The sequence below is a fragment of the Vombatus ursinus genome, unplaced genomic scaffold (genome assembly GCF_900497805.2).
Source record: "Vombatus ursinus unplaced genomic scaffold, bare-nosed wombat genome assembly UNPS02014813.1, whole genome shotgun sequence".
Taxonomy (NCBI): domain Eukaryota; kingdom Metazoa; phylum Chordata; class Mammalia; order Diprotodontia; family Vombatidae; genus Vombatus; species Vombatus ursinus.
The window spans coordinates 7,400,840-7,416,826 of record NW_020954591.1 but is presented as its reverse complement, the minus strand read 5'-3'; the positions used below and the strand labels follow the sequence as shown (position 1 = coordinate 7,416,826).

The following is a 15,987-nucleotide window of genomic DNA, read 5'->3' as shown; positions in this document are numbered from 1 at the left end:
ATACCAGGTATTAGGTTTTTGTATTTTAAAAACTGACATTAAATAAGACAGTTCATCCTTATACATTTTAGATGCAATTATTTATATTTGCTTTCTCAAAGTTTATTTATAACAGTTAAAATTGTACAGCAATTCACAGGAAAAAGTTAATTAGTAATAGTGCTCTCAGTGATCATTTGAAATCTTCTTCTCCTTGACATATTCAAAGAATTGATCCTTGGGTGCCTGTAAAATCGTGTCCACTCTAGCATGGACGTCTTTCTGTATTTGCTCATTCTAGCCCTTCTTGATTTTATTTTCTTAAATACAGTTAAGAGTTGGCTTTTTCTCAGAGCTGGTAAAGTCAAAATCTAACTATGGTAGCACAACTCTCTTTGAAAATAGGTTTTTGTATTTTAAAAACTGACATTAAATAAGACAGCTCATCTTTATACATTTTAGATGCAATTATTTACATTTGCTTTCTCAAAGTTCATTTATAATAGTTAAAATTGTACAGCAATTCATAGGAAAAAGTTAATTATCATTGAAATCTAATCTTCTGTAGTTTATGAAATGCCAATTTAAAAACAAAACACTATCAGCAATCTCATGATGCTATTCCAAGTATTTGAAATGCATTACTTAAAATCTTTCATCCATTGGATAGGAACAAAAATCTTAATATTTTAACTCTAACCTAAAATAATCCTTTGTAAATAAATTATATATTAAACTGTTTTGCTGACAACAATTTAGTCATCTGAAAATTTTTATTCTTTTAAGCAAGAGAATAATCAAGTTCTGCCTTCTTTTGTTTAAATTAAACAAACTAAAAACTCCTCTATAAGACTGAATTGTTTGAAAAGATTCATTCAAAAATTACCAGAAATTCCAGCTTTATATAATCATTTAATCACTATATGATTAGGCCCATCATTTTATTTTCTTAGCGTAACAGGAAGGCAAACTGTCCTAATAATATCAGAAAATAGGTCTACATAAATACATCAACAGATCTGTTCTATCTTATCTATTTGTTGTCATCCTTTGAGATTCAAAAAATACTTTGGGGATAATCTGTTCTAGGTGAATCTCCTACCATACTATCTCCAGACTAATTTTTAACTGTTTATTTTTTAAAATATTGAATTATTAAAGTGATCATTAACATTTCAATACATTTACTTTCCTAATGCTGATAATTCAACATTTTAAAAGTACTAGAGCTATATTATCATTGAACTCTAATCCTTTAAGAAAATCATTCTGGGGGCAGCTAGGCGGTGCAATGGATAGAGCACCGGCCCTGGAGTCGGGAGGACCTGAGTTCAAATCTGCCCTCAAACATATAACACTCATTAGCTGTGTGACTCTGGGCAAGTCACTTAACCCCAATTGCCTTACTAAAATAAATAAATAAATAAATAAATGATTGATTAATTAATTAACAAACAAAAGGATGTCTCAAGTGTGTCTTTTATACGTAACTCTATTTGTACACATTGTCTCCCCAGCAAGACTATAAACTCAACAGGTGACACCATTTTATTCACCACCACCACCATCTTCATCCATAAGAATTTATTAAGTGTCAGGCACTGTGCTAGGCATTAGGACACAAAGAAAGGCAAAAAACAGTATTTTTCCTCAAGGAGCTCACATGGTGATGAAGAAGACAACACGCTACAGTAGATTTGGAAGACATATACAATGCAAATGAGAAGGAATCTCAGAGAGATGGAACTTAATGGGAGTTGAGGATAAAAACTGTGAAAAGTGAGTTTTGAACTGAGTCTTGAAAGAAGCCAGGGAAGCCAGGAGGCAGAGAAGAGGAGAGAGCATTCCAGGTATGGGGCAGAGCCAGTGTGTTAATGAAAAGGCACTGAATTGAAAGCAAAGAGTGTCAGAGTGTTTTTTGAGGGGAAGGCAGTTGCGAGGGATCAGGAAACTTCATTCAGGAGGTGACAGTTGAGTTGAAATTTGATGGAAATAAGGAATACTAAGGATAAGGATTACTGAGAAAAGGCCAACAAATTTAGTAATTAAAAGATCATTAGTCATTTTGGAGAGAGCAGTTTCAATTCAATAAGGTCAGAAGCCAGACTTCAAAGTACTAAAAAATGAGTAAGAGGAGAAAAGCTATATGATAATTTGATAGCTTGAGGGAATGATAGTAGTAGTGAAGGTTTTTTTAAGGATGGGGAAGACAGAAATCTGATATTTCTCATCTTCCCCATCTTGATGTTACTGCATTCACTGTTCTTACATTATCCTCCCAATTTTTTGAAATGCCTCATTCTTAGAAATATTAATTATGGGAGCAGTGTCACATGACTGGAAGCACTCTGTGTCCTTAGTCACAAAATGCAGTCATACTCCCTATCTCTACTAGGGTCACTTAGCACTATTAAGGCCAAGTTATCCTATCTCTAGATGCTAACTTCCCTTGAGGTGAATGGGATCTCTCTATCCCGGGATGAGATGCAGTCCTTGGGATGTACAGCCTTCTCTAAAAAGGTGGTCTCCTAATATGCAAGTATCTGTAGATAAAACCCATTACAAAACCCTGTCTCTTACCAGAGACATACAATTCTCTGCTCCCAATATGCATGTTCTTTAGTGCTACCTAATCCTTTCCCTTCTGAGGTGAGATTCTTCCTTTACTCTACCTCCCATCCCAATTCCTTCCCTTGATTGTCTTTATCTCTTTCCCACACAGCCCTCACTCTTATTGTTAAAAGTCTGAAGAAATTATTATCCTTTATCTATTCACTTATGGATTTGGTAAGGGTGCATCTTCAGTTCCCCCTTTTTTCTCATCTCCCCTCTACCCCTTTACATAACTTCCCACTGTTACCACTACCACAAAAAAGAATCTGACTCACTTAAGGAGCATCTTTGAGATTTAGTCCTTAGAATATCACTGTAACTCGGCTCTTCTTTCTTCACTTCTCCTGATTCTTTAAGTTCCCCTTAAATATCTAGTTTCTTGGGTTCTTTTAACCCATGATAATCCCTCAGTTGAATCTCTTTTAAAAAACCCCAACAACCTACAAAAATGACAATACTGATTCATTACTTGTTTTGCTTAACTATCTGTGGGACCTTGAACAAGTAACTTAATGTCCTCTGGCCTGTTTCCCCATGTGTAACATGAAGGGGTCTGAGGGGCCTTTGAAGGTCCCTTCTACATCGGTGATACTATGATCTCTTGACAATTATACGTATATACCCTTCATATATTTCTGCTGGTTAGAGAGTTTGCAAGTCAAATATTCAGCTCACATATGAGTCTTGTGGTTTTCTGCATCAATATCTCAAATGCCTCTCTTTTGTTAAGGTTCCATTTTTTCCCCCCACAGACACAACGAGGCTAAGCTTTTCAGGCCTTCTAGGAGTAAACAGCCCCTTATCCTCACCTCTCTTAAGGACGTCATCAACTCCGATGGGTTTTTAATTGTCTTTTTATATCATCTTTATGTCCACCTTCTACCTCTTCCTTAAATCACTAACAACCTATTGGACATTTCCCAGAGACATCAGAAACTCAATATGTCCAAAACAATCAGTATCAAAGGATCATAGATTTAGAGTTGGAAGGAACCTTGTAGGACATTTAGTCTAACCCTTCAATTCACAGATGAGGAACTGAAGTCAGAAGAGCTTAAGTAACTTTCTCAAGATCATAAAGGCAATAAGGAACTCTAAGTTTAGCACACTTTCCACTGTGCCATTCTGCGTTCATTATCTTCCTTCTTCTATTATTCCTCTACAAAACTTCCATATTTCTTTCAAAAGCAACACCTCTTTTCCAGTCTCCCAGGTTTGTAATATCATTATTCTCCTCTTTCTGCAGGCCCCTCACTCTGTACATCCAATCAGTTGCCAAATCTTGCCATTTCTACCAGGACAATACCGCTTGAATCTGATATTTTCTCTTTCCTCATTTAGATATCACCTGGACTATTGCAGCAGCTTCCTAATTGGTCTTCCTGCCTTAAATTTCTCTCCTCTCCAGTCTACCCTCCACACAACTAACAAAATAATATTCCCTAAATACAGCCCTGACCATTTCCTTCTTCCACTCAAATAACTCCACTGGCTTCCTATGGCCTCTAAGATAAAATATAAACTCCTATGTTTAGCTTTTAAAGTTCTTCACAACTGGGCCCCAATCTAGCTCTCTGGCCTAAGTTTACATTATTTTCCTTCCTCCTCTGTGGCCTAGTCAACCTGTCTATCACATCTGCCCTGGCTCTCCCACATGCCTACAATTCTCTCTCCTGAACTCTGTCTGGTGGATGGATCTCAAGCACCACCTTCACATGAAGTTTTTCGTGATCTTTCCAACTGCTATTGCACTTCCTAACTTTATAGTTATTTAGTATGCATTTTATTTCTTTTGTACTTATTCTATACATATTAACTTTGTATATACTTCTATATGTAAATTCCCCTCTTCTTCCCCCCCTCAATAAAACATAAGCTCTTTGAGAAAAAGGACCATTTCATCTTTGGTCTTTGTATTTCCATCAATGAGCACATAGTAGATGCACAATCAAGGACTGCTGATTGGTTAGTTACATTATATCTGGCACATAATTCCTCTTTCTGAGGTTTTTGGGTTGCAGAAAACTATTCCTCCATCTTGCCAATCACATGATCCTGCAAACTCCTTTTAATGACCCCGAACTACAGTACATACCTATGTTGCTATAAAAGTTCACTTCTTTAATACCAATATTTTTCTAATGGTGTTCTATGACTGTGAATCACGTAACATAAAGATCTGAGAAAAATCCAAATCACAAGTAACTCAAAAAGCAAAAGACATATTTGGGGAACAAAATATATCAAGAACATGTCTGATGGAAAAAAAAAAAGATAAAACCAGTCACATAACAAAAAATGAAATATAAATGATGGGACAAGCCAAATGATGCAGTAGTACCTTCAAGAACCAAAGGACAGCTTCCGGTGCATTAGGGCCTCTAGGGAAGATTTATAAAAAAACATGGACAAGAATTACAAAGGATGAGAAAGTCTTGTGGGACTGAAAGCCAAGTTGGATTTACCAAAGAATGAAAATAAAATTATTCTTCAGCCATTGGTAGAAGTTTGTATCATTTCCTTCACTCTCCCTTCAATATTTTATATGATGAACTGTATGACATGTCAAAAAGTACCTGGAAATATATTCTATGCTTAACTCTAATATCCATACTTTCGTAACTTTTATTTCATTTTTCCCTGTCACAACGATATTTTAGGAAAAATATAAAGAATTCCTTTCATCACTGCTGATGCTTTGTACAAGAGGCAATGAGAAGATCAAAAAGAAAAAGGAAGTAACTGAAAATGCATGAAGTTGAAAGAAACAGGTCTAAAGAAGGAAGTATAAAGGGAAGCCAAGAAGTATATTGGAACAGAGGTGACAGGAGACTAGAAGCAAAATGCAGAGCTGACCTAGTATGGTTAACTGTGACGAGAGAGGACAATAAAGGTAGTAATTACCTCCAACATCTTAGAATTCACATAAGATAAGCAAGAAATTAAAGTCAATAAAAGATAGTTAATGACAGGATCCTTTAAAAACTATGCTTTAACATTTAAAAATAAATGTTCCTTGAATATACAATCAAACTGGGGTGGGGGTGGGGGATGGGCAGCCAAGGTTGTTGGTTTGCTTTGCTGAATTGTTTTTCCTCTTTTTTAATCTTTGTTGTGAGATGTCTTGCTGGGTAGAGTAAGGGAAGGAATATATTAAAATGAAAGTGGCATAAAAACAGAAGGTATAAATAAAATCAAAATGTAACAAGAAGTCAAAGTTCCATTTAAATTAAAAGGACAAATTTAATATAATTGTCACTTAACAGAACTCTATCATTAATATTCTGCATAAAGCAATTTAAGAGAGGCAGCAAGATATAGTAGAAAAGCACTGGACTAAATCTGAAGATCCTAATTCTAATCCCACTTATTAGTTTGTGACTCTGGGTAGATCATTAGACCTTTGTGAAATGTAATACTTCCTATTCTGTCTACCTCTGAAATTAGTTGTTAGAATTAAGAGATAATATACGCAATAGTGCTTTCTAAATTGTATAGATCAATATAAAGTATTACTGTCAAGCGACTTAGCAGTGTAAAAAATACTCATTTGAGAAATCAATATGTTTTCTTACTTTTCTAATTCATCAGGATCAAATTTCCACCATGTTTCAGGTTCGTGGAACTCCACTCGGTATCCTTTACCTATAGCCTACAAAAATCACGTTAAAAAAAGCAAACAGTTAGAAGATTTCCTAAAGTAAGAAAAAGCTGTACTACTTCATACATATTAGGCAACACTTTGAATTTCACATTCATTACACTGAATATATTAGAATTTTTTCTTTGTTTTAGTTTAACAACATTTATTTTATTTCAATTGCTAAATTAATTCTGACATTATAAACTTTGGTCAAGCATACTTTCACCTACATGAGGGTTATTATACAGAATTTTTAAAAAATCTTTTCTGAAATAGGAAAGAATATAAAGAGCAAAGCTTCCAAATTTGTAATATTTGTGAACAAAAATACAGAAAGAAAACAATGACCAGATCAAAATTTTCTATTACTCATATTTACCATTTCCACATAAGGTTTCATTTCCCAAGCTTGGGTATTAGTGTTATCTATTATAACTGGAGATCTTCCCTGATCAATAGCTTTCTTTGCTGAAAGAAAATGCAAATTTCAATAAAAACACTTTAGAAACACCAAGTAAATATGCACAACAGAATTAAATGGTCACAAGTGATCATTCTACTAAAAGTTTCTAGAAAAAATAACATTTATTTGTTCTAAATCAGGCAAGACTGTGAATTTACTCTGACTAGCCTACTTGCTTGTTTCAGCTGTTTTAGCCATGCAACTAGGGCCAAAAGCGCTCTAACTATGTATATATCACACTTAGCTACTTGAGTCATGTAGTAACATGTGCCTTCCTCTTAGGAGAATGTGGCAGAAACCACTAGTACTTGGAAGAACTTGTGAATCTGGCTACTTCCTTACTAGCTTAAAACTTCAAAACAATTTAAGGGTAAATAAGCCCAATCTAGAAGCTCAATCAAAACAACATAAATAGCTGTAAGCACCTACCAACATGTACTGGAGCCCACGGTTTACAATAGAAAAATAGCACCATATCACAGAAGCAGATTGGCTAAACTACTACTGTTCTACTGTAATGTAGGGGGATGGCAGGATCCATCAATTCAAGTAGCAACACTGAAAATGCCACCTCAGGTCAAAAATATGTACCCCATTCCTGAAATTCTACCCATTAGAGATTTTCTTGGGTTAATGACCCCACTATCCTTCTAGTCATCTAAGTTTACAATTAAGGTGTTACTCTTCATTCTCTCTTACTTTCCACATCCAATCTCTATGCAAATGATTCTTAGATCAACTAATCTAGCCCTAATCTCTATGATGACCTCCAGTTTTCCATCTCCAACTGCCTTTTGGACATCTCAAACAGGATGATCTGTAGACATCTTAAACTCAACATTTTCAAAACTGAATTCATTATCTTTCCTCTCAAACATTACCCTTTTCAAACTTCCCATTACTACAGAAGGCACCACCAACCTCCCAGTCTCCCAAGCTAGGACTGAGCTTTTGACACCCAAAGACCAACATGAAAGCACTGGGAAGTAGGGGAGGCAGAGGTGCTTAGGACAGGAAACAAAGCAGCCAGTAGAAAACACAGAAAGGAGGGTAGGAAGGTGCCAGACTCACTTTGTCTATCATCTCATTTGGACTTCATGACAGCCTAGGCAGGAGTGGGGAACCTGTAGCCGGCCACATGTGGCCCTCTAGATCCTCAAGTGTGCCCCTTTGACTGAATCCAAACTTCACAGAACGAATCCCTTTAGGATTAAGTTTGGATTTAGTGAAAGGGCTGCACTTGGCTCCAGGATGAAGTTCAGAAAGGCTGATTTTTAGCTAGACATAAGGAAAAACTTTCTAACAAACAAAGGTATCTTTTCTATTCCATTCTACCGATCTATTCTAACAAATAAAGGAAGAAAGGGATCCTCAGAAGGCAGGGATCCTTCACTATACGATTTCAAGCAAAAGCTGGATGACCATTTCTGGGGGATGCTACAGAAAGGATTCCTATTCAGAAATGAATTAAGGGGATCTGATGACCTAGAGGCCACATGTGGCCTGGAGGCTGCAGGTTCCCCACCCCTGGGTTAGACTAAATGACCGCTGAGATTCCTTCCAACTCTGAAAGTCTACATGCTGGAATCTCAATGCTGATTTGAGCAGGTACACAGAGGGCTGTTTTACTTATTTATTCAAAAACCTGAGAAACGTCATCTAATGTTATCACACCTCTGCTCTGGTTCCAGTCATGGGCATCACCAAGTTGTCTAACGTTGTACGTATACCCATTTCGATGTCGAAAATAATCATCAGTGCTGAAGACAATGCCACCACGATTTTGACCAAGCAGAACACTGTCAACAGAAGCAAAGAAATTATGTTATATACAGAAATATCTACACAGCTATAAATAAATTTTAAAGAACTTTCAAAAGTATTTCAGCTAGACTTAATAATCAAAGTCATATTGAAATGAGGTAATCCAGTTCTGGGCATATTAACCCTTCAAAGATAACATCTGACCAATGTCAAAATCCAAGATGATTTTAAAAATACACAATATTTCTACCACTTTTCAAGCTCTTCACAAATCAGAAAAACTCTTTTTTTCTCTTGGCTTTATTTTTTCAGGAGAGGAGGAGAGAAAGAAGAATGAATATTTATCAATGTATATTTTTATGGAAAGAGCTTACAATGTAATTACATACATCTTTGCCTTAGAAAATAACTATAATGTAATCTTTTTAGTTAACTAAAAATGATCAACTATTCTATAATTCAGTGATACCCTCAGGAATTCTTGAATTCCTCAGAATTCAATCTCAGAAACTCTTGAATTGAGTTAGAGTTGTCTTTCTCTACATTGAGTGTTCACAAATCACATGACTCTCTATTTTTTTTTCTTTCTTCTTTTGTTGTCAGCTGTCACGTTCTGCTGTTGCCACAAAGGCTACTTCAAAGAGCTTTTATGCTGCTCTTAACATGTTGGCTTTAACAAAACAATGTGCCAGGGAAAACCAGATTTTCAAGCCCATTAAGCCAGTAACCTTACACATACAAACACTAACAGTTTGACACCTTGTTATCTTTAATGTCTTCAGAAGTTATATATTTAATGCACCTTCAATGAACTAGTAACCTGAAAATGAGCACTGTGGAGGAATTTATTCTGAAAAATCCCATATTTAGCCCAAGGCTATTCTGAATGACAAATAAAACAATATCATGGAGGATAGTTTAAGGTTTAGAGTTTGTAGCATAAAATATCTGAACCTCTAAAATGGTACAGAATTTTTTTAATGGAATTCAGCTGGGAGTGAAGAGGGGGAATTAAATAAACTTGGCTCAGTAGTAAGGAAGAAAGGACCTTTATTTAACAATATACCCAGAATTCCAAAGTTCCAAATAGAGAACATACCAGTCTTTTACATAACTAATGGCAGAAAAAGGAAGTGAAGGAATACTGAGAATGATTGGACAAGAACTACATTCCTTCTCTTTTCTAACCACCATCATCCCAGCATCAATCTGAAAATACAAGGAGGAAGAAAAGAGGAAGAAAAGAAAATGTACCTTCCCAGGATGCTTTAGGGTCACTGAAAAGTGACAGGATACAGTAAGTTCCCTAAAAAATAGTAGGCTAGCAAAGTACTCTACCTTATCACTACCAACACAAGCACTATCAACAATAAATAAAAGGATGCTACATTTGCTAACACAATATCTAGTTTAAATAACTCTCAAAACAGATAGTACAATATGAAACTGACCCTGCCTTGGGTTTTTTCCTCCCCCAAGTTCAAGAATTTGTCATTGTTCCAAAACCTCATTCAAAAAGATGATACTAATCTATCCACACTGTGCATCTGAAAAATCGGCAATTTTCTTTCACAGGGCTTTTGAAAACTTCAAAAAGAAAATGTAATGAAAAGCAGAAGCTTTTAAAATCAAATTTTAGATGTCTGAGAAACCTAGACTACATTTTATTACCTTACTGCATACTCCTTTTCACGATGCTGTTTAGTACTTTCACATGTTTATGACAAACTATCCTGTAATTTATTTGAAGAAAGGTCTGTTGCTTTTATGTCATTTAACTTGCCCCCATAGCATTTACTATTGTTCTCACAAAGGGCCACTTAAGAAATGCTACTGACAAACAATAAAAGCTAGAAATAAGCTATTTTATTTTTATTTTACCATCTCTATTATACCCTCCCTATAAAGTGTCTTTTTATAGAAATAATGCATAGTCAAAACTTAATTTTGTTTTGGCTTAGCAAGGATGATAAGTTTATCAAAGATGATAAACTCTCTGAAGGCTGAATTTGTTTTTCAATCTTTGCTTCCCTTTGTTCTAGCATGATGCCCAGTAGGATAGTTTGTTAAATCAACTTCATTCCTGCCCTTGTAACTATTAAACATTATTATCTTTTAATTTCTACTAAATAATTTTAGGAATCCCCTCACTCTCTGACTTTCTCTTCTTTAAAATCCACTTTAAAATCCAACTTCCTATAGTGGTTTTTTTTTCTTTCTTTCTTTCTTTTCTTTTTTTTGGGCAGTTGGGGTTAAGTGACTTGCCCAGGGTCACACAGCTAGTAAGTGTCAAGTGTTTGGTCTGAGGCGGGATTTGAACTCAGGTCCTCTTGATTTCAGGGCCAGTGCTCTATCCACTGTGCCACCTAGCTGCCCCGTTTTTTTTTTTCTTTCAAAGATGGTCATCAAACTCCAAATTACCATATTCACACTTATTAGAATTATACATTTATGCAAACTGTAATAAACATTAATTTGTACTAACCATTATAGCTTATCTAATCTATACTGTCAATACTTAAGAATAAAATCTGGGGGCAGGTAGGTGGCACAGTGGATAGAACACTGGCCCTGGATTCAGCAAGACCTGAGTTCAAATCCAGCCTCAGACATATAATACTTACTAGCTGTGTGACCCTGTGCAAGTCACTTAACCCCATTGCCTAACCAAAAATAATAATAATAATAATAATACAATCTGCACATTTCTACAAATTTGCTAATGTCCTGATTCTTTTTTTCATTCAATTCATTCATCCACTTCATTCAATTTTAATGTTCAGTTCTGAACTTTGACCCTCCCTCCTTTCCCTTCCCCATCAATTGTGGAGGCATGGAAAAAAAAACCCCATGACAAAGACATTTTGTTGTTGTTCAGTTGCATCAACTCTTCATGATCCCATTTGGGGTTTTCTTGGCAAAGATACTGGAGTGGCTTGCCATTTCCTTCTCCAGCTCCCTTTACAAATGAGGAAACTGAAGCAAACAAGGTTAAGTGACTTGCCCGGCGTCACACAACTGATAAATGTCTGAGGCCGCATTTGAACTCAGGAAGATGAGTCTTCATGATTCCAGGCCTACCATTCTATCTACCGTGCCACCCAGCTGCGCCACGAGAAATATGTATAGTCATGCAAAATAAATTCCTGCATTAGCCATGTCCAAAAAAAGCAAAGAAAAAATAAAAGAAAATGTGTTTTAATATGTTTAAAACAAGTTCTTGAGTCCATCAGCTCTCTATCTGGTGGTGGATAGCATGTTTTATTACTAGTCCTTTGAAAATATGGTTGGTCATAGTGGTGATCAGAATTTCTAAGTCTTTCAAAACTGATTATGTTTACATCACTGCTACTGTATATATTGTTCTCCTGGTTCTTCTCACTTTGCTTTTCATCAGTTCATACAAATCTTCCCAGGTTTTAAAACCTTCCCCTTCCTCATTTCTTATAGTACAATAGTATTCCATCACATTCATATATACCATAATTTATTCAGCCACTCCCTAAATTATGGGTATCCCTTCAGTTTACAATTCTTTGCCACCACAGAAAGAGCTGCTGTAAGTATTTTTTGTATATATGGGTCCTTATCCCCCTGCCACCCTCCTCTGGGGTACAGTCCCAGTAGCAGTATCACTAAGTCAAAGGGTATGTAGTTTAATAGCTTTTTGGACATAGTTCCAAATCGCTTTCCAAAATGAGGGGACCAGTTCACAGCTCCATCAATAGTGTATTACTGTACTGGTTTTCCCACCAACCTTCCAGAATCTATTATTTTCCTTTTTTGTCAACTTAGCCAATCTGATGGGTATGAGGTAGCTATCTAAGAGTTATTTTTATGTGCATTGCTCTAATTATTAGTGATTTAGAGTATGTGGCTATTGATAGTTTGGATTCCTGCCTCTTAAAAAATGACTTTCAGGGGCAGCTAGGTGGCACAGTGGATAGAGCACCGGCCCTGAAGTCAGGAGGACCTGAGTTCAAAGCCGGCCTCAGACCAACACTTGACACTTACTAGCTGTGTGACCCTGGGCAGGTCACTTAACCCCAATTGCCTAAAAACTAACAAAAAAAAAAAAAGAAAAGAAAAGAATGACTTTCATAACCTTTAATCATTTATCAACTGGGAGAATGGCTCTTAATCTCAAAAATTTGATTCATTTCCCTATGATGGCCTTTATCTTCTTAAAATTCTTCCAATTGCCTCCCCCTGTCCTCTTAAAAAATATTAAGAAATCCTATTTTCTCCATGTCCTAGTCATTTTAGCCTTTGGACTCATCTGAAAGAAATAAGCCTTGTCAATACTTAATCAAATGCCAGGGCAGCTAGGTGGCACGGTGGGTACAGCACTGGGCTTGAAACCAGGTAGATTCATCTTCATGAGTTCAAACCTGGCCTCAGACACTTAGTAGCTATGTGATCCCAGGTTAAGTCACTTCACCCTGTTCGCCTCAGTTCCTCCTCTGTAAATGAGCTGGAGAAGGAAATGGCAAAGTACTCTAGTACCCTTGAAGCCAAGAAAACCCCAAAAGGGGTCACGAAGAGTCAGACAGGACTGAAACGACTCAACAACAATCAAATGCCAAGGAGAAAGTATCCTTGACTGAAATTTTTCAGTCAAGGCCAAATGAATTTCTAAAGGGAAAACTAAGTCAAAGTTCAGGAAAGAATTAAGATATACCAGAGAACCCAAAATTAGTGTGTTCAGATCCCCTCTGACTAATCTAACTGGGATCAATACCGCCTTTTCCACTTTTCTGGGACTGAATGGTTTTTAGTAAAATGCTTCTCCATGATTCAGGGAAAGTTGTTAACACTGTTCTATTTGATAAATCTAAGACTGTTACTTAAATTACATAGCCTGGCTTAATCTTGAAATAGTGAGGTGTAAGTTTGTCTTTTATGAATACTATAAGATATAAAAGACTTTGCCTGGGTAAGGAGAATTTCAATTAGCAAGGAATCTACTTCTAAGCAGCAATGTGCTCACGTGTGTGTGTGTGTGTGTGTGTGTGTGAATGCCTAAGACACTTGAAACAAAGAAGAGTACTAAGTTTTTTCTTCCCACTTGTGTTCAGTTTTAATACACTCCATTAAAGTCAACCCAGTCTACCTAAACTCTTATCTTTCCCAACTAAAATTACTCACAACACTCTACTCAGGTAAACCCAGTCAATAATCTGCTTCATCCAAATTTCCTAGTCCCAATTATTAAAATTTTTTTTCAAAGACCCTAGAGCTCTGGAACATAATTTGCATTTGCTGGATAATTTTGTTCTTCCTATAAAGACTGCTGAAATCAGTACCTCCACAAAACCTTCAGTAATTAATATGTACTCAAATTTAATTTCAGCAATCAACATTTACAACATACTACTTAGGATATGGAGCAGCTAAGTGGTACAGTAGATAGCGCACTGGGCCTGCAGGCAGGAAGACTTGAGTGCAAATCTGATACTTACTAGCTGTGTGATCCTGGGGTAAGTCAATTAACCAGATTTGCCTCAGTTTCCTCATCTGTAAAATGAGAAAGAAATGGCAAACCACTCCAGTATCTTTGCCAAGAAGATCCCAAATGGGGTCATGAAAGGTCAGTTGGACAAGACTTAAACTACTGAACAATAACACTTAGAATATACAAAATTAGTGAAACACAAATTCACCCCAAAAGTACCAAAGTTACTGAGAAGTTCCTCAGATATCTTCATTTGTAACAGAAGTAATATAAGTTGAAATACTTCCCACTTACTAGCTGTGTGACCCTCAGCAGGTCACTGTCTCAGGTTTCTCATCTGTAAAACAGGGATGATAGCACCCACCTCACAGGGTTGCAGTGAGAATCAAACGATGTAATATTTGTAAAGAGCTTTGCAAACCTTAAAACACTATGTAAATATTATCTATTTTTTTTTTGTTAACTTGAGGTAGCTAGGTTGCCCAGTGTTCAATGAGGAACTTGGGAATCCTCAGGCAAGTCCCTTAAACCTCTCTGTGCCTCAGCAATCTGTAAAGTGGGAATAACACTTACTTCATAGTGCTGTAGTGAGGATCAAATGAGATTATATGTAAAGTGATTTGCAATTCACTAACACCTTCCTTTTCTCCTCTACTGCTCAACTTACATCTCCCAGCTGCCTTTTGCCACAATCTTTGCCTTCAGCCCTATCTCAAATATTGAAGTGGCACTTTTCTTGCCAAGGCAAACCCCTCTAATTGCACAAGTGATCTCATTCCACCCTGTCTTCTCCAGCAGCATGCTCCCTGTCATCCATACTCTCACTTACCTTCAATCTCTCCCTCCTGCTTTCTTCTGCCTACAATCATGCCCACATCTTCCTCATCCTCAAAAAACCTTCATTTGATCCCTCCATCCCCAATAACTATCATTCTACACCTCTCCTCTCTTCTGTGGATAAACTCCTTGACAGAGCGATCTAAAATAGGTGTCTCTAACTCCTTTCACTCTCTTTTTAATTCTATAGTCTGATTTCCAAATATATCATTGAGACAAAAGTGGTCATTCCAAAGTTACTTACGATCTCTTCGTTGCCAAACCTAACGAACTTTTCTCAGCCTTTATCCTTCTTGACCGCTCTTCAGCCTTTAACACCCCTGACGACCCTCTTTTCCTTGACAGTCTCTTTTCTCTACAGGAGTTCTGAACATTTTTCTCCTGGTTCTCTTCCTACCTAGCTGACCTCTCCTACCCAGTCTCCTTTGTTGGATCTTTACCCAGGTCATGCCCAGGAAAGGTAGGCATCCCACAAATGATCTGGGCTCTTTTCTTTTCTCTCTCATTTGGTGGGATCATATGGTGTTCTCATTGGTTCTCAGCGATTCAATTATCATCTCTATGCTGATGATTCTCAGATCTACTTATTCAGCCTTCACACTTCTCTGCTAATCTTCGGTTTCCCATCTCCAACTGCCTATTAGATATCTCCAACTGGATGACATGTAGTCATCTTAAACTCAACATTTTAAAAACTGAATTTATTTTCCTCCTCAAACCTTCCCCTCTTCCTGATTTCCTTATTACTGTCCAGGGTACCACCATTCTCTCATTCCCTCCAGCTGGCAAGCTGGGTGTCACTCACAACCCCTCCCTCTTTTTCACTCTATCCAATCTGTTGCTAAGGTCTATTGATTCTACCTTCCTAACATCTCTCCAATAGACCCCCCTCCCTTTTCCTCTCACACTGCCACCACCACAGTGCAGGCTCTCATTTCCTCAGACTTACACAATAGTTTTCTGGTTGGTCTCTGTCATGAGTCTCACTACATTCCAGTTCATCCTTTCCTGATCCCTTAATTCCTGATCTCGCCAACAGAGAGAATAAGCCTTCCCTCTGTTATTTCTAGTTTATTCCGTACATAGCTTGTACATACATAGTAGTTTGCACATTGTCTCTCCTATTAGACTGTGAGCTCCTTAAGACCAGTGACTGTCTTTTGTCTTTCCCAGAACTTAGCACAGTACCTGGCACAAAGAGGAGCTTAATAAATGTCTACTAGCTGACTGATG

General features: G+C 36.9%; 1 protein-coding gene across 1 annotated transcript in view; it reads right to left on the bottom strand.

The window, feature by feature from the left end:
* The window catches only part of N4BP2L2 (NEDD4 binding protein 2 like 2), a 56,021-nt gene extending 41,235 nt beyond the window's left edge, over positions 1-14,786 (bottom strand). Inside the window, exons 1-4 of the mRNA XM_027877596.1 lie at positions 14,747-14,786; positions 8,423-8,497; positions 6,615-6,703; positions 6,168-6,244 (exon numbers count right to left, since the gene is read on the bottom strand). Of these exons, the coding sequence (XP_027733397.1) occupies positions 6,168-6,244; positions 6,615-6,703; positions 8,423-8,497; positions 14,747-14,786 (281 nt within the window). The remainder of the gene's footprint in view (positions 1-6,167; positions 6,245-6,614; positions 6,704-8,422; positions 8,498-14,746) is intronic.
* Positions 14,787-15,987: the final 1,201 nt, after the last annotated feature.